We start from the raw sequence: 26,805 nt of genomic DNA on the forward strand, positions 1-26,805 counted from the left end.
TACATCATGTCATCATTAGTTTGATTCATTTTGTAAATTATTTTGTTCCCTCACAATCTAATTGAAACAACCTCCCATGTTCAAAATAATCATCTGAAAAGGTATTGTGGGTAATTTTAGAGCCACCATTCCTTGACCTCAGGATTTCAGGGAAATCTGAGAAAACAAGGCATCCCAGATTTGATGAATTTGTTCATCTAGTTCACTTCTTTAAGATCGTTGTTAGCCAGATATCCAGATTACTCTTCAAGATTTTCATGAGCATGTTTGCTTGTTTGTTTGTTTTTTAACAACCGTTCTTGAAACAGCTGTTTTTCATATCAATCAATGATTTACAGATCCAATATCCAAGAGTGCAAATTTAGACAGAAATTACATCAAAATGTTAAACTTACTTGTTGCGGTATTTTTATGGCTGTATATGACTGTGGAGGTCTGAACACGCTTGTATCGCTTCTTTCCCGCCGGGATAATAAGAAGCTGCTGGCAGCCGTAACAGGTGCAATTTGGAAATGTGCTATCAGTGAATACAATGTCAAAAAGTAAGCGTTTCATGGGATATAGCCATAACAACAACAACTACCACTACTTCTACCCTTTTTTTGGCCTTGGTCACGTGGTTGAAAATTCTGAGATCACAACCTTTAATTTGTATCTTGGTTTAGTAGATTAGAGAGATTTCGCACTGCGTTTACGTGAAACGTGAGCGGCAAGACTGACCACGTGACCTTGTTTTTCCGCTTTGCCGACGGTTTCTACATGAAAGTAAGGTGTTTCGCTTTTGCCGTGTTAGTAATATTTTCCTCACTTTTTCTCTCACAGAGTAGAAGTTACTTCCGGAAAAGGACATCAAAACAATTCCTTGTAATTCATACATTGACACCCTCAAATCCACCATGACGGTGTGCTCACGCGAAGCTAGGGCAGCAAGATTCATGTTCTTTTACGTGAAACGTGAAAGGACAATCTGACGTTAGCCGTTTCACGTAAACGCGGTGCTAAATCTCTCTATTGTCGTTTTGCGCGCCTTTACGACTCATTTGAAACCAAAAGATTGTTTTGAAAGAACACTCGAATTCCTAGGTAGAGCTTTTGACTCTAGCTATCAAAATAATTTCTTTGTAGTAAGAGAAATGAAAGTTTTTTATTGATCCAGGTTGATGGAGATGAAGGTGTTAGAAATTCTTGTTAATCTGCCTCAGAATGAAGAAGGCGAAGAGGACCTCCCTGAACAAGTAAGTGTCAAAAATATGGACTGGGGTCCAGAGAGTAGTATGTAAAAATATATGTTAATTGGTCTGGAATCAGAATTATGCACTGGCCTGACCCAAAAAAGGAATACTGATATCTCAAATTTGCCAATTTTCACTGAAAGTTCAACTTCATATTGTTGGAGCCATTGGAGAGATTGCCAAACACCCCACAGCTCCGCTGGAGATTTTACGATGCAAGGGATGTAAAACTTTAGTGGACATTCTGAATATCCCCAATGAAGAGTTAACTGGCACAGCGGCAAGAGCTATCGCAGCATGCGCTGTGAACAGCAGCTGCCGCGCGTAAGTGATAGCTTTGCGCCTAATTCTTAAAAGGAGGCACGAATATTGGTCAATATACTTTTATTCATTATCTCATCTGATTTGAACTCATTTATTTATCGTCTTTTTTTCAGAGTTTTCAACAGATTGGAAGGCCTTAGGCTTCTTTGGTCTCTTATGCAGTCAAGGAACAATCAAGTGAGTAGATGTTTCGCTTAGAGTTGTAACTGATTTATAACTGATTTATCCTAAACATCCTGTTCAATTTCTGTAAATAATATCACCTATTTTCCTGTTGGTCAGGTGGTCTCTGGTGGAGCATGGGCCGTATACAGACTGATGCAAGACACACCGGTATGAGATAAATGCAATATCACCTTCTGATGACATTTGGGGGGATGAAATTTTCTTTGAACAGAATATTTAACCGCAGCCATTTCTTTGACCCGTAGGAGGCCTGGGAAACCGCACGATCATTTGTTGGGGGACTGGATCTGACTGTTCGCTAGCTCAAGTCTGCCGATTTCAACCAATACAAATTAGTTTTGTTCTTGTTTTGTATATCATAGCTGACGAGAAACAGCTAAAAAAAAAAGGCAGTAAAAGTCATTTTAGACTCCTCCAACTAAATGCATTGAAACGTTTTCAGGTCCTTACCAGCGCATGCGCTGTGATATCAGTTGTGGCTTGTGATTGGGAGAACTTGGGGGTCATAACTGATTATGAGGTTGTCTCTCACCTGGCACAACTCACGCATAAGGTAAGGTCTTATATTAGTTACTATGGTACTATGAATATTCGGTTACGAAGAGAGAAAGCCTGTAAACGTGTACTAGTTAAAAAAAAAAAGACATTTATTTTTTTTATAGACTAACATCATTTTGAGGCGACACTTGGCTGAAGCCATTGCCATGTGCAGCAAATGGGGAAACAACGCGTAGCGATTCTCCCAGGAAGGAGCTGTAGAAAGAATGGTAGAGTACTTGGGGTCACATGACATTATAGTGCAGCGGTCAGCAATGCGGGCTCTCGAACAGCTGGGCAAACATCCTGATAGCTGCATCACTATGCACCGCAGCGGAGTTGTGAAGGTAACGTAGAGTTTTTAGCTTCCGTAACGGCTGTTAATAAAGTGCAACGTTTACCAGACGAGAACGTCAGCCGGCGTTAAGTGTTGTTTTCAGTGATGCTTGTTACAGATTTTTCGTCTTTAACGTTCAGTTTTTGAGGAGCTAAAACATTGACTGAACATTTCTGAAATCGTGATATGAAAGAATACCCTCTCTTGGTTGTCAATGATGGTTTTCTGATCCATAATTGGCTTTCAACAACAAAAAAAACTTTATTCACCCTTAATCTTGGGAAGGTTAAATTAACATCAAATAAAATTTTAAATTTAGAGGGTGTTGGCTTCCTAAAATAACTAGAAGGTTAACAAGGCTAGGAAGCCAAATTACATAGAATGAATTACAATATTAAGGTCGGGACACACACACACACACACACACACACACACATACACACACACAGAATTAAACTAAAAATAATTATGAATAAACGAAATTTACAAGTCATGGAAAAAAAAAAGAAATATATATATGTATATGAATATGAACTTCTTATATTTCATTGTATCTATATATGTATATATTAGAAATGAAATCCTAGTTATAATTGACAGCAGTCAGTAAGACGGTTAATCAATGTCAATCAATCTTGTTTTGTATTCCAAGCTGTTGCTGGAGATGATTGGTTCAGAGGATGCGGCTTTACAAGAAGCTGCCGCAGGGTTGAACATGCGACAACTTGCTATGGCCAACGAAAGAGCAAGATACCAGGAAGACACAAGTAACGACTTGGAAGCAGACACCGATTCCGTTCAACAGAATTGATCTTTTAAAAATAGTACTGAGTACTAAAGTGTGAATTTTGAAGCACCCGGCAATTATATAATTTGTAGTTTTAATAAAATAAAGTTTTCATAGTATGAAATTTCGACTTTTCCTGCCGTCTTGGCACTTTTTTGGCACGGGGCTGGAGAGAAATGAGGTCGAGGCGCTATTTAAGGTCTGTAGCATTTGTCAGTAACTTTATGCTCCCTGTGCGTTAAATAAAAAATTTTCAGACCTACCGGCTGCGTATGGGAGCTTATTGTTTCGATGATAAAACGAACTTCTCCTTGAAATTACCCCTTTCCTCTCATTTCAATGGAGTCACGCGTGTTGGTAAATTCCGCCGTTTCATCTTTTTCTACCTCCAGTCCTGTTCCTATTTTTCCAGACATTTCCGGTTTTCCCAGAATCGAAAACAAAACTTAGGGAATACCCTGTGGGTCATTTCTCGGGAAAATGTTCTGCAGCACTGTGCCTGCGTTGTGTTGAACGCTGATTCCTTGTTGGATTCCTGCGGATTTTAAAGAAAATTTTTAGAGATAAAGCACAGGGCTTAATTGGAAGGTAAGTTGGAATGTAGAAAAGGATTGGGGTTCTCTGGTTGGAGCTTAATAACATTTTAGACAGTCGCAAGCGTCCAAGCTACCCGTTTCACTTTTCCTTACGTGGATGTTGTTGGACTTTGCTCGTTGATGGTGAGGTGAAGGGAATGTTTTAAGCTCTTGTAAGTTAATTGAAACTATTTGATACGATTACAACCGATTGGCAAAAGTGAGTGGAAACGGCGAGAGATACCAATGCACGGTGCAGAGTAGTAAAGCTAGTGGAATCGGTCGCCAGCGTCTTCTCAACGGGGATGGGTTATGCTCAAATTCATTCGCTCTTTAATTTGTTATCAGTGCAATTATGCTAAACGAATATCGGTCAAAAGTTATATAAGTTCATGTGCTTGTGTTTTGGGACCACAGTAATTGGCTGTCGCTGTTGTGGTTGCCTGCCCGTTATTGTTATTACATACGTGAACATTGGTTTTCATGCAAGTTAATAAAGATACAGAGACCGTATGATTTACATACAAGTCTAAAAGCCTTACATCAATAACACTCCAGTAGTGTGTATAGTAAACCGAGCATTCATTAGTTCATATCAAAATACATTGTGTGAGCACTTGCTGATGGCCATTTCTAGTAAAAATTAATCAAAAGCAAACGTTAAATTTGAATGCAGCTTTATAATAATATTTCTGGTATATATTTTTCCTTACAGCGTGGACCGAAGTTGTGTATAAAAATTTTCTTCTTTATCGAGATCTAACTATTTTTAAACACTGTGTTCTCCTTGAACAACTCATTGAGTGGCAGTATTCAGCAGCCCAGCTTCCCCTCTCGGCCCCCCAATCTTCCAGTTTTCCATCCCACCAACGATGGACTGCCAAAATTCCTCACAAACTGTAGCGATTTAGTATAGATTGGGAATCAAAATAACTGAAGTTGATGCATCATCAGCCTGGGATCAGCGTGTTATGTACTGGTGCTAAAAAGAACGTGCCAGTATAAGCACATTGTCTGAGATTTCACTTCATTTTTATATTATTAAAAATGTTCAGACTACTTTCTGAAATTGTTCATGATGTTCCGAAGTGAGCAAACAGCATGTTTATTGTTACCTAATTTTAATTTAATTTAATTTATTAGCTTTGCCAACAATGCATACAATGTAGAACATGGATAAATTACAATTACTAAGTCAGTAATTTTTATTAACAACTTATTTTCAAATAACTTATTTTTTAATGTCCTTTAAAAAGGACATACAGGTATAAAAGAAATTTTAATTGGTAATAATTACGTATGGTTTATTTTTAATATGTATTTACAATTAATTATATGTAAACTGCTAATGTGGACATATTATTTTGGGGAGAGAATATGTGGTTAAAAAAAAATGGATTTTTCTTGGTTGCAGGGGAGGGGGGGGGGGGCACCGGGGACAAAATTAAAGGATGTGATAAAAAATTTCTCACTCATATTACTCTGGGACACCCTTCTATACAATGATAAGTAGTGTTTGTCCAGCTATTCTATCTTTCCCTGTTTCTGGCCTAAATTAACTTTCGAAAGCAGTTTCCATTTTCTGGCATGAAACACCAGTCTCAAATGCAATTGATTATCCATGAAGAATGACCCTGGCACAATACTATAGGAAAATTCATTACTTGACGAGGGAACTTCTGTATTAAATTGCACGCGAAAACTGATATCGCATGAATCGCAAAACGATGAGTGCGATATAGGTTTTCAAGGGCAATTTAATGTGGAATTCACGAGTGAAGTAATGAATTTTCCTTGAATCACATAACTGATAAAAAAAGGAAACAGCATAACTTAAAATTGTTATGTTTACGTAGATGTGAAACAGTATCACTTAGCCTCATTTTCAACTCGCAATTCCATGCTAAATACCTCGCTTCGTAACCAATCAGAATGCAAGATTTTTTTCAATGATGCGATTCAATTGCAAATATTCTATGGTCTGCCATGTCAAAAAATAAAGCAGAGCTTTTATCTATGAGGTACAAAAGCTTCAGCTATGAATTAATGAAGAGATAGCAAATCCCACAAAAATAAAACCACATGTGAGATATATTGTGCCTTTTGTAACAAATGACAGATAATATGAGATGCAGCTAGATAGTGGGAATTAAGTCAGGAGATCTAGTGAGCTCTACTGAGCTTTTTGAAAGATCCCCACCATAGTATTTCTATTTAACACAGAAGGTGTAGATTAGTTATTTATCAATAGTAACAGCTGTCAAACTGGCAAACCAAATACACAAGTTTAATATCTATATATACATTAATAGTAATACACTTGAAGAAGATAGATGAGAAAGTGGGTTCTTTGATAAAACAACTCATGAGAGGTATAATATTTTCTTTATTCTATTTGACCAAGCTCATAATTTGCGAAATTTACCTGTCTATGTTGCACACCACTTTAATCACGCGAAATAACTAACACAACAAACAGTGACGTTTTCCTCGACTGTCGTTTTCACCACCTTGTTTTTCTCGTATGATCCTTTTCCTTTTTTTTTAGTCCCATAATAATCACCTGGACTAGTCCCAGTTACTCTCTTCCTGCTTGCTACATCTATCTATTCAAGTTGTCACTCAGGTGTAGTTTTGTTGAACACAGCCAACTGATTCCAGCATGCTCAGTATATGTGGTTCACATACCTTTCACATTGTGATATAAATACTTAATAACCTTTTTCCATTGGGGCAAAGAAAACTGGCAAGCTAATAACAAAATTATGTACTTTTTTTATACCATTTAGCTGAGTTAGTTAATGGGTAAACTGATCTTGAACATTCAACCTCAAATGGACATGAAAACAAGGTAAAATAATTTGACATGAATCAACTCAAATTTTGTGGTGTCATTTGTTAGATAAGTGAAGGTGATGATGAAAAAGGAGTATTACCTCCCTCTGCATTTTTGTTATCCCTACCTTAAATAGCAACCTGTTAAGGACCCCTAATGATTTTTACATTAGTTCCATTATTTTGCATATATTCATAGATTACATTATTACATTTTTCACTAATTTCATGCACATTCCAGGCATAAATTCATATACATAAAGAACAATTATGTTAATAACTTACTTTGCTAATGGCTTTGATCACTCTTATAGGCTGCCATGGCAACAGGCACAAGCAAAACCCCTATTTTGTTCATACCAACAACACTTCCAGGACCTCCTGCCACACCCACAGTTCTTACAAGTCCCTCACCAGCAGCAGGACCTGGTGGGTAGAGTAATTTTCCTATTTATATTAACTATGGAATTTACACTTTATCTCTCGTCCCTTTGGAGGCAGGTAGCTTTGTTTCCACAAGAATCTCAAAATTTCTTTTCTGGTGAAGCAGAGGAAAATATCATGCTATTGACTTGAAGGGAGGTAGTTGGGTCAGTTTTTAACCCTTTTACCCCTTGGAGTCTAAGGGTGACTAACATCTAATTTCTCCGTACATTATCACCCCTGAGTCACAAATTTAAGTCATGAATGAGAGTTGGGAAATGATCACCAACTATAAAGAAGCTGTTGATTGTAAAACAAATTCTCCTTGTCAGCACCAAGGGAAATGTATAGAGAACAGTATGGAGAATATGCATACTGATGTAAAGGGTTAATGGGTTTGTGCTGCTGGCCTCTCAGACCCCCTACCCCATAATAGTCTATTCTGTGGACAGTCATGTGTAGACCCCATCTCAGTCATTTTTGGGCAAATGTAATTTTTGTGATCCTAAAAAATGGCAAAGAATCTTCCCATTTTTTAATTTCTACTTACCAGAATTTTCTTACCTTTAAAATCCTAAAAATGTGCAATCCCATTGTAGTAGCTCTATTAAAAATGCTGCATAAGTATTATAATAGGATGCCATCCAAAAGTGTGGTTGCCTCACGGTTAGTACGCTTGACTCTGGATTGATTGGTTCAGGTTTGAGCCCTGTGTCTCTCTTCACCCAGGTTTTTAAATGGGTACAAGCAAATTTAATGCTGGGAGGTAACTCTTTAATGGGATAGTATCACATCCAAGGGGGAGTTAGAAATACTAGAAATAGTCGCTTCATGCTACAGAAACCAGAGTTAAGTGCCGACATGGTGGACCACTTGGCTTGTAAACTGACTTTACCTGGGCACTGACTTTTAGCCATGTGCTGATCACACATACTTTTCCAGAACCGTGAATGGATTCTTTTAAATGAATCTGGAAGGAAAATAAATTGATGAAATGATACTTGGCAGGATCCATGTAAAATAACCATGTAAAAGGTCACGTGGTCAGTATAAATAGTTCTTACTTCTAAACTATAAACTAAGCAAGAAAACAAGCTTGTGCTAGGCCAATTCCTGCTTACCTGACCCCATATTCTTGCCTGCACTTCACTTGTGGCGAAGTTGAGGCAAGAATATTATTATTCTATCATCATTACATTCCATTTAATACCTGCATTTCAAATGAGATTTATTTCAATATATGGCAAAACTGTTGTTTTCTCTCATAATTTCATTCAGTCAGCAGCTTTGATTTGGACGACAAACAAAAAAGGTGGGTTGTGATTGGAATCACATTAAACAGGGTTCTATTACCAGTTCTCCGTGACTGTGTTGGCAAGGAACTTGCTAAACACTACACGTCATTGAAGAGTACAAGTGGAATACATACACAGGTTTATTCCAAGCACGTGAAGAAAGATGGATCTTTTGACTTAAACTATGGCAGCATTAACAACAACTGGAGAAGATTAAAGAGAAAGGTGCATCTATATGATTATAAAGTGACATCTGCTGAGGATCTGGCCAAACTTTACCTTGAACCGCACATGGCCAAATTTACAGGTGAATAATTATTTTACCACAATTGGCAGTAAAGTCGCAGTCTGATTGGCCCATTTGCCGTTGTCGATAATAGTACAGACAACGCTGCTCGCGTCAACGTGTCACCTAATGTCTTTATGTCCTTTATCAGCTGTCACATAGATGACTCGGAAATTTCGACGTCGATATTCGGCAGTGGTTTAGCGTGGTCTGTACTCTAAGCGACAACTAAATTCGTCTTCACAGTGGTCAAAATTTGTTGCGGACTCACGGGGCGCACATTTCGACTACTGTGATGACAAATATTGTTGTCGGAGTACAGACCACGCTAATGTTAAATCTCAAATCCTTGGTTGATCTTTGTGCTAATTACAACTTACAGTGAAATACCAGGGCGAGGAACAATTTTAAAATGTGTAATTGTTCCAGATCAACCTGCAGTTTCTTATTGGCGCGTCCATCTCTGACACAGGTGGCTTGTGGCTAAACTTTGCGCAACGAGACTCTGAAGCCTCCTTCAGTCAAGAGTCTCACTTGTCAACCTGGAAATTATCCTGACAGGTCGGGATATTACTTACACAGCGCTATTTTGTTTAGGATTTGACTCGATCTTTCTCTCTAGTTCACGAAAATTAATCACACTAAAAATCTCCTCTTCGGTTACGGCTTTATCTTGCTTCTTGTTCAAGTTGTTCACCTTTGTGTTAAGTAGGGGTCACCTCGAGTCCTTACCTTGACATGCACGAGCTACAAGCTCAAACAAGAGTGTAACAAAAGTTGAATGAGCATAGAAATAGCTGAATTTGAACTGAGATAAAATAAACACCGTAAAAGTTATCATGTACTTTAGGATAAGAAGACTTAAAAAAGACTTCTACTGATACAACCTCGTTCCCAGGGTCTCTCATCTTCCCGCCCCCTGGAGAGAGGGGCGGGAAGATGAGAGACCCTGGGAACGAGGTTGTTACTGATAATGTATCTTGTATGCATATCTTTCTCCCTTTTTCTAACTTTAATTATAAATCTGGTCACCTTTTTTCAGGTTTTGACAACACATGCGACTTGTCAGCACTTTTAGGAATGCTGGCCAATTCATCCGTGTTTCACCCTCGCATCCAAACAAATGCTAAGGACGTGCGTTCCAAAGTAAGAAATGAGTGGGGACACTGTAACTTTGATCACTGGAATGAACCGGACTTCAACTACAGTTTCCAACTCATGGAGACATTGATTCGTTCTCTGGGGCTTCCAGTAGCTGATGAAATTAAAGTGCGTGATGAACTTCAGGATTGGGAAACAAAGGGTTAGTAATCTTAATAATTATACTTTTGGATGCCTCTTCCAGGATGAGCACCAGTCTTTTTTCAGCTCTGTAGGAGCTGATCTTCCCTACGTCAGGTTTACTATTTCTCGCCTACATTTATAGAAAATGAAACGTCCACTGTTTTCCACCTTCCCTTTCATTTTTTTTCTCTTTACCATTAAGGCCCCTCGGCAACGCAAGGTAAAATATTCACATTATGGGTGACGTTGTTCTATTTCATTTGTTTCTCGGCAGGTTTGAAATTGTGCATGGGTTGTCCAGTGGACAAGGATTTGATGAGATTTGTCAGCATTGAGGTGAACAACATAGCACAAAACTTAGAGGCCCTAAAGAAATCTAATGTTGATGAAGCCAAGAGGATAGGAGAAGCTCTTGAAGACGCCATAGATGAAATAACGAAATTCGATAAACGTATTGCGGACATTGAAAGTCGACTGGAGGAAGAACACCGGGTGCAATCAGAAAAGAACAAAACTTTTTCATCAGTAATTGAAAATATTTCTAACAACATATCTACAATAGAGAAACGCCAAGACACAAATGAACAAAATATTTCTTTTTTAGAAGAAAGGCATGATGAGCTAGAATCAGCTGTAACCTTTTTAAAAGACGGACAGGGTGCCCTAACCTCAAAGGTGGAGGTTTTAGAGCTCGGACAAACTCAATTGGATTCTCGGCTGAAAAAGTTAGAAGAGGGTAGTGCCATTGCAACAGTCGATGCTAAAATTTTGCAACTGCCTAGTCGCAATCATTGCTTTTGTGGTCGCGAAGGTGAGCTACAAACAATTGCAGCGCAATTGAAAAATATTGTGAGGGGTTGTTCGGAATCAGCAATTTGCGGCCTCGGGGGTGTGGGAAAAACATCTCTTGCTGTTGAGTTTCTCTGGCGACAGACAGACAAGGAAGAATATCCCGGTGGTATTTTTTGGATTTCTGGCGAAAACAACAACCTTTTCCAGTTGTCTGTTAGCGAGATGGCACGTCAAGTTGGAACTTTTGATGACAAAGACTTTTCGAATTCGCTGTCAAGAACCTTGGACTGGCTGCGAAGGCGTGAACAGCTGTGGTGTCTAGTGGTTGACAATCTGGATGAGTTAGAAATGTCCATGGATATGCGGAAGTTGCTGACTGGTCATTGGAAACAAGCTGCCCGTGGTCATATCATCATAACCACAAGAAGAGAAGCAAAGGAAATCGGAGAAGAAACTGGAATCGAAGAAAGCTCTTGTATTGAGTTGAAATGTTTGTCAGAAGGAGAAGGAATTCAATTCTTGAGGATACGAAGCGGAAAAGGCGGAGAAGACGATGATATTCGTGAGATAGTGAGAGAACTTGGCGGATTGCCTTTAGCTCTTGATCAAGCTGCTGCTCATATCCGATCCCTTTCCCTTCGACAGCCCATTAAGGAATATCTGAAGAAGTACAGGAAACAAAACTTGGTTCTCTTGAAAAAGAAGAAGGCACGTAATCTGGTGGAAAATACATCACCTGAGCGACTGGCTGTTCACACAACGTGGTTGTTAAATTTTGATCATATTAGTCGAATCTCAGTGGAGATGGATCTTGGTGAAACACCCACACTTGTAATGCAAATTTCTGCTTACTTAGGTCCTGATGACATCCCTTATGCACTGCTGAACCAGGGGCTTTTCGAAGTGGGAAATGTTGGGGCAGAAAGAGATTTGTGGGATGTAGCTGAGATAGTGTCGCTTCTTACCAAGTTTTCCCTTTTTCAAAGGTATGGGACAAATTCGTTTGGTGTTCATCGTTTGGTGCAGGAAGTTGTCCGAACTGAGGTAGAGAAAGAAAAAACTGAGTTGCGAGTCCTTTGTTGTGCAGTGCGCGTCCTTCATCGTGCTTTTGCGGGTACACGCTCACCAGCAGAAGTATGCGAGAGTTTCTCTGAAAGTGCTGTTTTCAGCATAGAGAATCCTCCGTCATTACAACTCTGGGGCAGGTTGGCCTCGCACACCACCTATTTACAGGAGCACATTCGAAGCTTCGCAGAAAGAAATGAACGTGACGTCGAAAGTGTACAAGTCTTGTTAAATACTGAAGAAACCGTTCGTATCTTAAATGAGGCGGGAATATTTTTTAGCGTTTCTCAACAGAAAGTAAAAGCTCAGGCAATGCAAGAAATGAAGCTTGAGTTGCTAGTGCACCTTGAGAATTCAATCACTGGAAAGAATGCTGAATTGCCATCGTACTTCATTGATGTACCTCTGAAAGACAAGGACTACAAGGTGATATCGTGCTGTATGAGACAATCGGCTGAGGGCGAGGTCGTGGCTGAAGAAGCTCCCTCCCAGAACTCAGCGGAGGAGGAAGCTAACCGATTGAAAGGGGAAGGAAACATTGCATTTAAAAATAGCAAGTTTAAGGAAGCCTCCGATCTTTATTCCAGAGCCATTGATTTGTGGTCGGGTGACTATCGATTGTTTTGTAACAGGGCCCTTTGCCATTTGAAACTCGGGCAGCCAAACAATGCTTTAGATGACTGCGAAAAGTGCCTTTCTTTAAAACCTTTTTACAGCAAAGCCCTGCAACGTAAAGCTTGGGCTCTCCAAGAACTAGTTACTAGAGGACGTAATGAGTTAAAAGCGCAAGCACAGGTAGCATTGGCTTTGGCTGTTCATTTTGATTCCAATCTTCGCCGTGATAAAACCTTCGGTAAGATGTTTCCAAACGTTTCAGAAGTGCGTCCTCTAGAAATAAGCAGTGATACTCAGTTAAATGTTATGATTTTGATGCAACAAGGAAATTCAACCTTTTTATTACATGAAAGGGAATACAATATACCTTATCTCATTTTTCATACTGACTGCCAGGTAGTGGGTCTCGGTCCCAAAACGTTTGTAACTTGTAGAAATTACTGCTGCGTAGTCAAAGGTGCAAAGGTTTACTTTGAGAATATAGTGCTTCCAAAAGGAAGCTCGCCTTTACTTTGTGAAGGTAAGGAGGGTGCTGTCCACCTGAATCACTGCGAAATTTCGGCAGGATGGCCGGGTTGTGAGGACTTTCCAGAATGCAACGGAGGCTCAGGTTGCATATGGGCATCTTTGGGAGTGCCAGCTTGTGATCGGAATGGAATGTTTGGAGCACCACGAGCATCTGGTGTTGTGGGTCTGCCTGGAATCCAAATTGCGAAGGGAAGTTTTGCTTTGATTGAGAATTGTATTATTCATGATTGCGGAGGTGGAGGCGCTTTAGTTGATGGCGAAGGTTCTCGAATGGTTGTCAGGAAATGCGAAGTGTATAAAAACCACCAGTCTGGCATAGAGGCAAGGAATGGTGCTGAACTTGTTGCCTCCAAAAACAGAATATTTGACAATGGTTATCATGGTGTTTTGATTGGCCCAAAGGCCGGAGAATGTTACATTGACGGAAATAAGATTTTCGAAAATACGAGAGAAGGAATTCTCACTTTGCTAAACGAGACGAAAATCGTCGTACAAAACAATGACATTCACCACAACAGACCCTTTGGAATTTCGGTAGATTCTAATTCTCAACTCGTGGTGGTAAAAAATAAGATATTTGAGAATGGATTCTGGGGAATTGTTGCTAAAACGCGCACGTCAGCACACATTGCAGAAAATGTTATTTCAGGCAACAAATGCGGTGGTATTTTTATTGGTGTCAATTTTTCAGGACGAATTCATTTGAAATCAAACGTTGTTCGTGACCATGGTGGCCCTTGGCTTGAGTATGTGGACATGAAAGGCAGTCTTTCTGTGGCTAGCCGCGGTAGCTATAATCCTTCCTCCCCTTTTTATGTACCGCCTGGAGAAAAGAATGAAATTTATTCAAGTCCTCCTATTCTGGACGGAAACAGAGAATTCAACAACGAAGAAGGCATGTATCATCCCAGAGAGGTCGCTGAACGGCTCTATAGCGGCTGCACGTATTGTCGTCGTACACGAGATAAGGTAGAGCATTTTCTGAAATGTCTGGGTTGTCACATTGCATCCTATTGCAGCAAGGAGTGTCAACGAAACCACAGACGTAAACACAAGTTACTGTGTGTCGCCCTTAAAAGTCGTTATTCTGTAGAAGTTGACCGCATCCCAATGCAGCTGCCGCATACTCAGCTAATACGGATTTATGGCGCTAACTTGATTGGTATTGAAGAGGGTCCAAAACCAGAACCTAACAAGGCGTTTATTGTCAAGATTCAAACTATGGATATTAATAGCCACCCATTGCAATTAATGGCCCTCTATGACAAAAGCGTCTCCGTTGAATGTTACATTCAAAGTCCAGCAATCTTCAACGTTATATCGGACTGTGGCGCGCTTGGAGCTTTAAACAAATCCACAAGCAAAAAGTGTTATTTCTGGGCCAAGTTTACCGAGCGTGAAGGAAAGCTGACAATTTTCCTCGATCACCTTGCTCCTTTTCAAGAGTGGTAAGAATCCACTGCAACAGTTGTGACCGTTTACAAAGCAGTAAATGTAAATCCATTGATGTTGAGTCACGTAGCATCTTTAATCATCTAATTCATCCAAGTCTTTGTTAGAATTAGTGTTATTTGTATTTAACTCTGATTGGTTTGAACATTTATCTCAGAGTTAGTTCGAGGACTCGTAACCAAGCTGGGTAATATATCCGTCAATTTTTTGTCTGTGTTTATCGTTGTGTTCTAATAGCAAGTACTATTCACCTCCGAGCAACCGATCAGATATAAATGTACGTCAAGAATTTAATTTCCGACTATTTTTTTATTTTTAATTGAAAGGAAAACTAATTTCTCGGTATCTGTATGTATATACTAAAGCTTCAGTGTCACTTAGCGGCTCCGGTAAATAATTAATGATAATTGCTGGTATTTACAATGATAGTGAATGAAAATACTAAAAATGCGAAAAAAAATAGTTGCCTTATTTTCTCGGTTAAGCGCTCCTGAGTTTATACGAGGCCGGCGTCTGTAAACTAAATGCAATTTTCCGTCTCATTTTATGGTTGATTTCTTTTGCTGCCCTTCATCTGAGAACTAAGAAAAGTTGGTCAAGCAGCCACGATTTTCGCCTTCGTCAGTCCAATCACAACCGAATGTTGCTGCCTCTTCTCTGGGCCATAGAAAATTACTTGGTTGATTTGGATTACTCTTAACTGAGTTGATAATGTAAATTGGCCACCGTAAACAGGGCCCGCGGAGCGGATTTTCAAGTGGGGGGGGGGGGTCTAATGCGAAAGCGTTAGCGTTTGCCAACTAGGGGGGTCCGGGGGCATGCTCCCCCGGGAAAATTTGAAATTAAAGTCTTCTGAAATGGCTAGAAATGGATCTAAAACTGCCAAAAGTGAAGTTAATTTTTAATTCTTATAAAACAACAAGTAACAAACTGGCCTTCACGTTTTGCCAAATTGAAATGAATAGACTAACTTCTGAGTAAAAAAAAAAATAGTGATTTAATCAGCCAAAAAAGGGGGGGGGGATAGCGCTAAACCCACTCCCTGCGCGGTCCCTGGTAACGAGTTTTAAAAGCTGACGTTTCCATCGTTAATTTTCAGTTGTCCATGTCACTGATACTGACATAGTTTCAAATACAAGAATTCAGAAGCTCTATTTCCCGTCACAAATACCCCACAAAATGTTTTCCAAAGTATTTTAATCTTAATGTATGGGGAAAAGAAATGGACTTTTAGGGTTGAATCCTGGGCCGTTAGACCGATCTCATGGTCGAATGGTATGACGTCGTTTAACCAAGGACGTCAATATACTGAGCATCCCTTACTGATGGGAAGCTGCTTCACTAGTTTTGCCCAATCGTCGCTAGCAGTACTCCTGATAAGTGTTTGGCATGCTCTCTGGACTGTTTCCAGCTTAGAAACGTCCTAAACTGGAAGGTAAATTAAGACGAAGAGTCGAGGGAAATTGTCAGTTCCGTTGTTCAATCTAGTACATACTCCAGTCCTGTTCCTGTATTTCCATGATCACAAACGAAAACAGGAGATGGGGGATACCCCCTCACGTTATTTCTCAGAGGGTACGTTTCGAATTTTGGGTAGAACGCTGTTTTCATGTTAGATTCCTATGGATTTTAATGTAACATACAGCATGTAATCTGCTGGAATTTTCATTGGAACGTAAGTAAATATGATGAAAGTGAGAAATAAATTGGGTTGTTATAAGAATAGATTAATTTCCTCGTGTAAGCCACCTTGCTAATATGCCCAGATGCGGTTTCACTCGGCGTGGCTCGTTGATGACAAGGCGATGAGATAGTCTCAAGTTCTTAAAAAGGCCTAAGACTATTTCATAAAATGCAAAACGTGAATCAAGGAATGGTCGAAGTGATGAAATATTCTATAACATGTAACATCGAGGCCACCTTCCTCTTGAAGCGGATGCGAGGTGGTCGAACTCGAACACTCGCTTCATTATTTTAAAATTGTTTTGAAATATTGCAAAAGAAAATTAGCTGGAATCATACTCCAGGTAAAACTCTTTTACTCTGTATTCTTTGTTCTTGCTTATTAAATTCGGAACAACCTTAAACAGTTTCTGGAAGTCTTCAGAACAAATTCCTTATAAACACCACTCAGACGAAGAGGCTTTTTGTGTCGTGTTTTGGAACCAGGCAGTTTATTAAATTTATATATCCTACGTACATATTTACAATTAGAAGTAAATTATCAAAACTACCTATGGTTAGGGTGGGAGGGAAAAAACTTAAATGTCTTACTGTAGAGTCCAAGAATAAACTTGTTGCTTGTTTGGTAGCTAGTAAGACGTGCTCAGATACCTAAGCGGTAAAATACTTAAATAGTTTCTCAGTTTAAACGTGCTAGGGTGGAACATAGCCATTGGTTCTATCCAAGTCTTTTGACAAGTGTCAGTGCTGAACAAATGGTTCAATCTGGGAAAGAGGGATCATGTTTATTGTAGGTACTCTTATCAGTCGATATATCATTTGACAGTCAGTCAAAACTCAACCAATATAATGTCGGTTGATACTCAGTCAATAGAATGTCCACAGTTGCTTGATAGTTGGTCGACACTCGGTCCATAGTCGCTCAATACCTGGCTAATACTTGGTCGAGACTCGCTTGATAGTTGATAATCGATAGTCTTGACCAATATATCGACTGACTATCAATCAAGTCTCTACCGAGTATCAGCCAACTATCAATCTACCATTGACTGAGTGTTGACAGACTATGGACCAAGTGTTGACCGAGAATCAACCAAGTGTTGATCGAGTGTCGACCGACACATTGGTCAAGTATTGACCAACTCTCAAACAATATATCAATTGCTATGCGGGTCGAGAGTATCTACAGTAAACATGATCTGGCCATGCACAAGAAGGTTGTTTTTTAGGAAACAATAAGTTATGGCTGCAATGAAGACAAGATTCCTGTGAAATAAAGGTGTTAAAATTAAGTATCTTAATCAATGCCATACTAATTTCAAAGTTAAAATGGAATTTAACAACAGTGACTTCATTGCAGACAAGGTAAAGCAGTGTGAAGCTGTTCAGGAAGCCAGGGCTCTGATATAAAAAGACAAAGAAAAGTATTGCACCCATTTTCATAATTTGGGTCCCTGGAGCCATTTTGATTTTTTGGTGAGTCTATGCACACAATTTCATACGTGAAGCTCAGGCTTATATTTCAGCCCGGTTTGAAATTTGTAATGTAATCACAACAATATTTCAGCTTGCCAACGAGCTAAAAGCTCAACTCAGGCTGGAGTTCACCAAATAAGTAGTCGCAACCTTTAAGGATAAAATTTCATAATTTCTGAAAATGATGGTCTGAAAGGTAACAAGAGACCCTACTTATTAAGTACTTTGGGATAAAGATTGATTTAGTTTAATTTTCACCATGACAGGAAATCATTTTAAAAGAATGCATGGCATTCAGGTATTACGATCCATTTTTATATTGACTGGCTACTTTAGAGGAGTAGTATTCTCCTATGGAATTAATCCCCATGTGTATAAGGTTATTCAAGAATGTGCTGGCAAACAGAATTCTTTTTAGTCGTCTGTGGAATTGGGTAAAAAAAAAATTTTCCTCTCCTCAAGGTGTATGATTTTATAATTTAATTTGACCCAACATGTGGGTGTTGGGTCAAATTTAAAATACTTCGAATCCCGTACAGGCCTGATTTTTTTCAGGTCTGATTTTCGCTATTGTATAAATAGCGCTCTCTACTGCGAGGATTGTGCATCATACATATGTGGGTGTGTGTGTTTTTGTTTGAATTTTAATTCTTTTCCAAAGATTAAGAGTTTCATGATCTGAGAGTACTTAATCACCAACTAGCTTTGCAGACAGGTTTATATAATTCCTAAAGAGAATTAGTTTGTTGATCACAAATTCTGCTGGTACATCTCAAGGGATTATGAGTCACTTTGGGAAGAGCAGTCTACCAAAAGTGACCTTTGGCTTTCTTTTCTATGCAACCCTTCAACTGATGGCTGGCTGGGTTGGACATTTCTGAGCTATTTTTCACAAGTTTGAAATTGAAATGTTGATGAATGGATCACATTCATGTGAAGTTTAACTTTCTGCTTGTAGATTACCATGGCAACTGGCTCAAGAAAAATAATTACTACCATGCCTACTTCCCCTCCAGGACCCTCCATCCCCCCCATAGTTCTAACAGCACCCTCAGGACCTGGTAAGTAACATGTCAATTTACAATTATAACAGCTGCAATCTATTAGAACATCAGATAGGTCTTCAGCCTGAACAGCAGAGTGTAAAACAGTGCAACTGTACTTCAAATGACATAACTGACTTACCGAGGGTAACTGATTTGAATTATTTAGTGATTAAGTCTAAACCACGAGTTCCCTACTAAATCTGGTCAGTAATTCTTCCTTCTACCTACCAGACCTTGCCAGGCATTTCCATGGGAATGAATCACTCTTGACTGAGTTGGTGTTCCTGTTTACTGAGTGCTGAAACTAAAGGCGAAGTTACACTTCTAGGAGTTCTGAATTAAGGTTTAAGCTTTTTCAGGCATTGCTTATTTGATTTCTATTTTTCCCCTTATTCTTGTTATTACTTCATGCAGCCAGTAGCTTTGATCTTAATGATAAGCAGAAGAGATGGGTTGTCATTGGAATCACTTTAAATAGGCTTCTTCTACCGGTCCTGCGTGACTTTGCTGGCAAAGAACTTTCTAATCACTACACATCATTGAAGAGCTCCAGTGGAGTAGATACACAGGTTTATTCCACTCGCATGAAAAAAGATGGATTATTTGATTTAAACTATGGCAGTATCAACAACAACTGGGGAAGGTTCAGGAGAAAGGAGCATTTATATGATTTCAAAGTGTTGTCTGCTGAAGATCTGGCCAAACTTTACCTCGAACCACACGTGGCCAAGTTTACAGGTTACATTTGTGTTTTAAATTTTTACATAATTATATTGTTATAAACTTAAAAATTTACAGAGAAAGCTGAATTGATTTATTTGTTTTATTTATTATAACTTTTTACACATGAGACAGCCTTCTAATCTAACTGAAAATCAAAAGAAGAAAGAAAAAAGATCACTTTGGTAGATAAAACAGAATGAAAACAGGATGAAAATGTTCCTATGGCTAAAAAACAGATTTTTGATCACTGAAAATAAAATCCTCCCACCATTCTTATCGAAATTATCTCAAAAATCATTTTGTTTTTGTTTAGAATTATTGACATTATTTACTTGATGAATTGGGGCCCGAAACACTGAACTTCGTCAAGCTTCATTGAATTTCGTAAGATTTAATTTTTTAGCGAATAATTAACAGCCGCATTTTTTTTTTCTATGCAATTTTTCTTTCACAGGATTTGATAGCACATGTGACCTGTCAGCAGTTTTAGGAATGCTGGCAAATTCATCAGTGTTTAAAACTCCCACCAACATTCAAAATAATGCTAAAGATGTGCGCTCCAAAGTACGAAATGAGTGGGGACACTGCAACTTCGATCATTGGACTGACCTGGATTTCAATCACTGTTTCCAACTCATGGAAACATTGATTCGTTCATTGGGACTTCCAACAGCCAGTGAGAAGCAATTGCTTGGTGACCTTCAAGACTGGCACACTAGGGGTAAGTGTATTTACATTGGCGTGCTTCTGTTCAGTAACAGATCACAGATGGCTTCAAAATTCGGTGAGAACGATAAAGTGGCATATAGTACTCAACGTGTAGCCGAGTGTGGCACGAATGTTCTTAACACATTTTGACGTCCTCTCCGATGTATTACTGTACAAACTTGAGTCACCATGGAATCCATTTGTGTTATCTGATAAGAAAAAGTAGATCCTTGTTAATGGTGACGTCATCCATGCGTTTTTTTTTTTTCTCCAATGCAAGTAAAAACCAATCAAAATGCGTGTAGGATTCAGTTTATCATATAATTCCCTTTACATTACAGTTGTCAGTTTCTTTAGCTCAGTACTCCTTCACTGGGGTGCAAATATGACCACTGACGGTACCCAATCACCACATCTAAGAGTAACTCACTGACGTCCATTCTCAACACGCCATCGGTCTTCTGTAGTCAAGTTGCTTACATCAATGATCAACTCGCTGACTTCTTCGGTCGACTTGCCGACGATAACTTTTGATGTTGGCGAGTTGACCGATGATGTAGGCGATTTGACGAAAGGTGAAGATGTGTTAAAACACGGCCGAGGTGATCGGCATTCTTAAGTCAGTAACGACCACCTTAGCGGAGGTCATCATCAGAGTCAATGGTCAGTTAAAACGGCGCCCGGTATTTTTTTTTCTCGCTCGTGCTATTAAAAAATGAATGGACATACATCACAATAGTTCGCTTCCTTTTTTCAGTAACGTGTGGTAGTGTTCTCTCTCATTTTAAGCAAGACAGATGAAACACTCAATCCTTTATCATTTAATTCAAGATTCTAAACGATTTTAGACGGTAATAAGATGTTCTTCACTTCTTTAATGGCCTATCTCCAAGATCAGAAACAAACAAAATTGGTCGAAAACCTCCGATTACAAATAAAGAACACTTATATGAGCGTTTGAACCTTTTTAAAAAAATAGTGCGTGTGTTTCCTGAGAGGTACTTCCCAGTGATTCATCTTCATCATAGTTTGCATGTCACTGAAAAGTGCTGCAACGATTGACATGGTACGAATGACACTCATTGCAATTGTTACTTACTTGAAAATGTTAGGCAAAGTTTCTCAAGATAAACATACTGTTTGTAGGTCCTTAACTTGACGCCATTTACTTTATAATAATTTGACATCTTCTAACTATTGGCAGGTTTGCAATTGTGCATGGGTTGCCCAGTGGACAAGGATTTGATGAAACTTGTCAGCCTTGAGGTAACCAACTTATCACAAAACTTAGAAGGCATTAAGAAGTCTAATGCTGAGGAAGCTGACAAGATAAGCGAGGCCTTGAAAGATGTCAAACATGAAATCAATATATTTGATCGGCGTATAACCGAACTTGAGACACGAGCAGAGAAAGAACTAAGGGCACAGTTAGAAAAGAACGAAGTCTTCTCCGAGGCAATTGGCGATATTTCGAACAGCGTAACAAAAGTAGAGAAACGACAAGATACAACTGAACAAAAAGTATCTCAGCTAGAAGAAAGGCATAATCAGCTAGAATCCACCGTAGAGACTTTAGATGGTCGACTTAAAAAGCTAGAGCAGGGTTATATGAAAGCCACAGCCAATGCCGAGATATTCCAACTGCCCCGTCGCAATAGTTGCTTTTGCGGTCGCGAAAGTGAGCTACAAACTATCGCAGAGCTATTGAACAATACTAAGAATGGTTGTTCTGAATCAGCAATTTGCGGTCTCGGGGGTGTTGGAAAAACATCTCTTGCTGTCGAGTTTCTCTGGCGACAGAAAGACAATAAGGAATATCCCGGTGGTATTTTTTGGATTTCTGGCGAAAATAACAACCTTTTTCAATTGTCTGTCAGCGAGATGGCACGTCAAGTTGGTACTTTTGATGACGAAGACTTTTCCAATTCGCTGTTAAGAACCTTGGACTGGCTGAGAGTGCGCAAGCAGCTGTGGTGTCTAGTGGTTGACAATCTGGATGAGTTAGAAATGTCCATGGATATGCGGAAGTTGCTGACTGGTCATTGGAAACAAGCTGCCCGTGGTCATATCATCATAACCACAAGAAGAGAAGCAAAGGAAATCGGAGAAGAAACGGGAATCAAAGAAAGCTCTTGTATTGAGTTGAAGTGCTTGACAGAGAAAGAAGGAGTACAGTTTTTACGAATACGAAGTGAGATAACCGGAGAAGATGATGATTTTCGTAAGCTATTCCAAGAACTTGGCGGACTACCTCTGGCTCTTGATCAAGCTGCAGCCTATCTTAGATGTGTCCCCAACTCGACTGTTAAAGAGTATATGATAAAATTTAAAGAGAAGAGATTGCTTCTTCTGGAGAAAAAGGAGGCTCGCCTTCTGGTGGAATATACTCCCCGAGAGCGGTTGGCTGTAAAGACGACATGGCTGTTGAATTTTGATCACATAAGACGCATCTCAGAGGAGGATGACCTAGGAGAAATCCCTGTTCTTGTAATGCACATTTCTGCTTACCTTGGTCCCGAAGACATCCCTTTTGAAGTGATAAATGAAGAACTGAATAAAGTGGAAAACGCAGAAGCAGCAGGCGATGGGTGGGACTCCGGAGGTATTGTGTCGCTTCTCACCAGGTTTTCTCTTTTCCAAAGGTGTGGAACGAAGTCTTTTAGTGTACATCGTCTAGTACAAGAGGTTATCCGAAGTGAGATTGCGAAAGACAAAGCTGAGTTTCGCGTCCTTTCTTGTGCAGTATGTGCCCTCTACCGTGCACTTGTGGACACACGCTCGCCAGTGGAAGTTTGCAAAAGTTTCTCTGGGGATGCTGTTTTCAGCGTGGACAGTCCTCCTTCGTTACATCTTTGGGGTAGGCTGGCTTCCCATGCTACCTATCTGCAGGAGCATTTGCGCAGCTATTCCAAGAAACATGAAAATGACGCTGAACGCGTGCAAAGCTCATTGCTTTGCACTGGAGAAACTGTCCGAATTTTGAATGAAGCCGGGATATTTTTTAGCGCTTCTCACGAAAAAGTCAAAGCTCAGGAATTGCAAGAAATTAAACTTGAGCTACTGGTGCACCTTGAGAAATCAAACCCTGGCGATAATTTTAATTTACCAAATTACTTCATTGATGTACCTCTGAAAGAAAGAGAGTACAAAGTAATTTCTTGCTGTATGAGACGACCTGAGGAGGAAGCCGTTGCGGAAGAAGATTCTTCTCGAAAAAAAATGGAGGAAAAAGCCAACCAACTTAGAGAAGAAGGAAACGTTGCTGCAAAAAGAAAAGCGTTCAAAGAAGCTTTGGGTTTTTATACTAGCGCGATTAACTTGCCTTCCAGTGACTCTCGACTGTACTGTAACCGAGCTCTGTGCCATTTGAAACTTGGACAGCCGAGGAATGCACTGGATGATTGCCAAAAGTGTCTTTCTTTAGATCCTTATTACAGCAAGGCATTGCAAAGAAAAGCTTGGGCTTTGCGAGAACTTGTAGCAAGTGGACAGAATGAATTGAAAGGACAAGAGAAGGCTGCTTTGGCAATGGCTCTTCACTTTGATCCAAGTCTTCGCCATGACAAATTATTTTGTAAAACGTTTCTAGACTTTGAAGACGCACGAGTTAGGGAGATAACCAATGCAACGCAACTGGCGTTTGCTTTGGCCACTGCAGAGAAAAATGAGACCCTCTTATTGCAGGAAGGAAAGTATCATCTACATTGCTTTGTCGTCACTTGTGATGTGCAGATAGTAGGCCTTGGAACCATATCTACCTCGTTGATTTGTACAAACAGATGCGAAGTGATTTCTTCCAGCTGTTACTTTGAGAATATATCATTTCCTAAAGGGAACAGTGCTTTTCTCTGCAGGGGTACGAAAGGAGCTATTCACGTTAATCGCTGTAAGATGTCTGGAGGGCAAGCAAGTTGTAAAGACTTCCCAGAATGTAACGGAGGTCCAGGATGCATAGCAAGATCAAAAGGAAGGGATGCTTGTGATCGGACTTACAAATTTGGAGAAGATGTCGTGTCTGAATTTGCTGGCCGTCCTGGAATTCAGATTATTGAGCAAAGTGTTGCACTGATTGAAAATTGTATTATTCGCGACTGCGGAGGAGGAGGGGTTCTCGTGGAAGATACAGGTTCACAGCTGAGCATTAGACGATGTGAAGTCTACAATAACCACCAAAGCGGCTTAGAGGCAAGAGGAGGTGGAACAATTTATGCTTCTGAAAACAGGATATTTAGCAATGGCTTTCATGGCATCCTGATTGGACCAAAAGCAGAAGACTGTTTCATAGATGATAATAAGATCTTTGAGAACGCAAGGGAGGGCATTCTCGCCACGGGCAATCAAGACAAAGTAGTCTTACAAGGGAATGATATTCATCACAACAGACCCTTCGGAAGTAGATAAATAAATAAATAAATAGTAAGTAAATAGTAGAGGAGTCACGTGATCATGCTTGCGAGTACTCAGTACCACATGAGATCAGCCGTGCCGCACTATTCTGGGCTAATTGCAATCTATGAACTAAATGTTTCAGAAGACCATAACAGAGAATTACAGTTGTCTAATCTACATGTAACGAAGGCGTGTACTAACGCCTTAGTACTACTAACTGACAAAAACTTTCTAATCCGAGAAATGTTCCGGATGTGAAAAAATGCAGATTTACACATAGCAGAAACTTGACGTTCCGTATTTAACTCATTGTCAAAAATTACACCTATGTTCCTGGCAGAGTACGAAAGCTGTATAACAGATCCATCAATCGCTGTAAAAGAAGGAAGCTGAGAAGCAGACGGATTGCCCGATCTGATGACCAAAAGCTCAGTCTTATCACCGTTAAGTTTGAGTTTGTTCAGTGACATCCAAGTTCCAATAGTCTTGTAGGCAGGCTTCGATCCTCGTAGTAGTGACTAGTGGAACCTAGTCAAGCGAAAAACAAATCTAACAGTCATCCGCATAGAAATGGAAGTTCATATCATGTCATCCTTACAATGTCGCCGAGAGAAGACGTATACCATAAATACAAAATCCCGGACCAAGAACGGATCGCTGGGGAACTCCAAACATCAGATCGGAGTGAAAGGAATTTGATCCATTTATGCTAACAAATTGACTTCGGTCGGTGAGATAAGACTTAAACCAAGCAAGAACCTTGCCTTTGATACCAAACCGAGTGTTACGTCTGTGAAGTAATATACCATGGTCGACCGTGTCAAATGCCGCAGATAGATCGAGCAGTAATATAACAACAGTACAAACACGATCCACAGTACGTAAGATGTCGTCATGAACTCTCAGAAGAGCAGTCTCAGTGCTATGCAATTTTCTTGTAAGCAGATTGTAATTTCTCATCAAGGTTGTTGTCATCCATATACTGCACAAGTTGAACCGCAACCGATTTCTCAATCAATTTAGAGACGAACGGAAGGTTAGAAACAGGACGAAAATTCTTAAAATCTTCGGTATCTTAATTAGTCTTACGTATGATGCACGATCCTCGCAGTAGAGAGCGCTATTTATGCAATAGCGAAAATCAGACCTGAAAAAAATCAGGCCTGTACGGGATTCGAACCACTGACTTCTGCGATACTAGTGCAGCGCTCTACCAATTGAGCTAAAAAGCCAATTGGGAGCAAGCCGTAAAGTTGATTCGTAATAAACCCGTGAAAGTGATAAATCAGAAACAATGAATATATGAAGTTCATATATTTTGAACTGCGGTATTAGATACGTGTGATGCACGATCCTCGCAGTAGATAGCGCTATTTATGCAATAGCGAAAATCAGACCTAAAAAAAATCAGGCCTGTTGTTAGCTCAATTGGTAGAGCGCTGCACTAGTATCGCAGAAGTCAGTGGTTCGAATCCCGTACAGGCCTGATTTTTTTCAGGTCTGATTTTCGCTATTGCATAAATAGCGCTATCTACTGCGAGGATCGTACATCATACGTAAGACTAATTTAGATACCGAAGATTTTAAGAATTTGATCCATTTATGGATATTTATCCGTTTATGGATATTTATCCATTTATGGATATTTATCCATTTACTGGCAGCAACCTTGGTAAACATTTAGTGAGCACAGAAGCTGGTATTGGGTCGAGAGCACAAGTTTTCACTCTGGAGAAAGTTAGCTATAAGGTCGGTAGAAAAACGTTGAAAAGTCGCAAATTCACAGGGCCGGGATTGAGTCGCAGAGCTATCCAAGTAAGGGACATTCGGAAATCTAGTACTATGAACAGGTAAACTATCGCGTACACGTCGTATCTTGTCAATAAAGAATGATTTGAACTTCAAGTTTCAGCTATAGCCATATCTGAACCCACAGAAGGATAACGTACCATCGGTTTCCTGTATAACAAATTAGTAACTGCTTGAAATAGTATATTTTGGTCTCCTTGGTTGCTTTCAATTATACATGAAAAGTGGTTCTCTTTTGCACAACGAATCAAGTCATTTACCTCACGACAATGTTCGGTGTGTAATAATGATTAGCTTCGGTGTTAGGCGCGAGCCATGGTTTTTCGAATTTTCTTCTCTTTCTCTTTGCAACTTTAATTTCATCCTTAAACCATGGCGCATAAGGGCGAAGAGTAACAGACCTACGAATGATTGGGGC

General features: G+C 39.6%; 2 protein-coding genes and 1 pseudogene across 3 annotated transcripts; all 3 read left to right on the forward strand.

The window, feature by feature from the left end:
- Window positions 1–69: 69 nt before the first annotated feature.
- Window positions 70–3,526, forward strand: LOC148717052 (armadillo repeat-containing protein gudu-like; annotated as a pseudogene). Its single transcript, XR_015995139.1, has 7 exons — window positions 70–499; window positions 1,157–1,235; window positions 1,670–1,733; window positions 1,839–1,889; window positions 2,185–2,295; window positions 2,405–2,626; window positions 3,269–3,526. The product of XR_015995139.1 is annotated as an armadillo repeat-containing protein gudu-like (transcript).
- A 3,203-nt stretch (window positions 3,527–6,729) lies between these two features.
- Window positions 6,730–15,089, forward strand: LOC111347195 (uncharacterized). The gene is made up of 5 exons (XM_022954458.2): window positions 6,730–6,829; window positions 7,128–7,242; window positions 8,515–8,838; window positions 9,860–10,120; window positions 10,376–15,089. Exons 2-5 carry the CDS (start codon window positions 7,134–7,136, stop codon window positions 14,551–14,553), a joined length of 4,872 nt encoding a protein of 1,623 aa, XP_022810193.2. The 5' UTR covers window positions 6,730–6,829; window positions 7,128–7,133; the 3' UTR covers window positions 14,554–15,089.
- A 1,052-nt stretch (window positions 15,090–16,141) lies between these two features.
- On the forward strand, window positions 16,142–26,483 carry LOC148717053 (uncharacterized). Its single transcript, XM_088744484.1, has 6 exons — window positions 16,142–16,228; window positions 17,597–17,712; window positions 18,671–18,773; window positions 19,173–19,496; window positions 19,936–20,202; window positions 21,394–26,483. The coding sequence occupies exons 3-6, from the start codon at window positions 18,677–18,679 to the stop codon at window positions 24,588–24,590; spliced, it is 3,885 nt and encodes a 1,294-aa protein (XP_088600610.1). The 5' UTR covers window positions 16,142–16,228; window positions 17,597–17,712; window positions 18,671–18,676; the 3' UTR covers window positions 24,591–26,483.
- Window positions 26,484–26,805: the final 322 nt, after the last annotated feature.

This window comes from Stylophora pistillata, chromosome 14 (assembly GCF_964205215.1).
Source record: "Stylophora pistillata chromosome 14, jaStyPist1.2, whole genome shotgun sequence".
NCBI classification, from domain to species: domain Eukaryota; kingdom Metazoa; phylum Cnidaria; class Anthozoa; order Scleractinia; family Pocilloporidae; genus Stylophora; species Stylophora pistillata.

What these genes read in the sequence shown, in the direction of transcription:
- LOC111347195 (XM_022954458.2), top strand. Translation starts at nt 7,134, where the DNA reads ATGGCAACAGGCACAAGCAAAACCCCTATTTTGTTCATACCAACAACA. An exon ending in GCACATGGCCAAATTTACAG is followed by an intron (nt 8,839 to 9,859) that starts GTGAATAATTAT and finishes ACCTTTTTTCAG; the next exon opens with GTTTTGACAACACATGCGAC. An exon ending in TCAGGATTGGGAAACAAAGG is followed by an intron (nt 10,121 to 10,375) that starts GTTAGTAATCTT and finishes GTTTCTCGGCAG; the next exon opens with GTTTGAAATTGTGCATGGGT.
- LOC148717053 (XM_088744484.1), top strand. Translation starts at nt 18,677, where the DNA reads ATGGCAACTGGCTCAAGAAAAATAATTACTACCATGCCTACTTCCCCT. An exon ending in AACAGCACCCTCAGGACCTG is followed by an intron (nt 18,774 to 19,172) that starts GTAAGTAACATG and finishes TACTTCATGCAG; the next exon opens with CCAGTAGCTTTGATCTTAAT. An exon ending in ACACGTGGCCAAGTTTACAG is followed by an intron (nt 19,497 to 19,935) that starts GTTACATTTGTG and finishes TTTCTTTCACAG; the next exon opens with GATTTGATAGCACATGTGAC.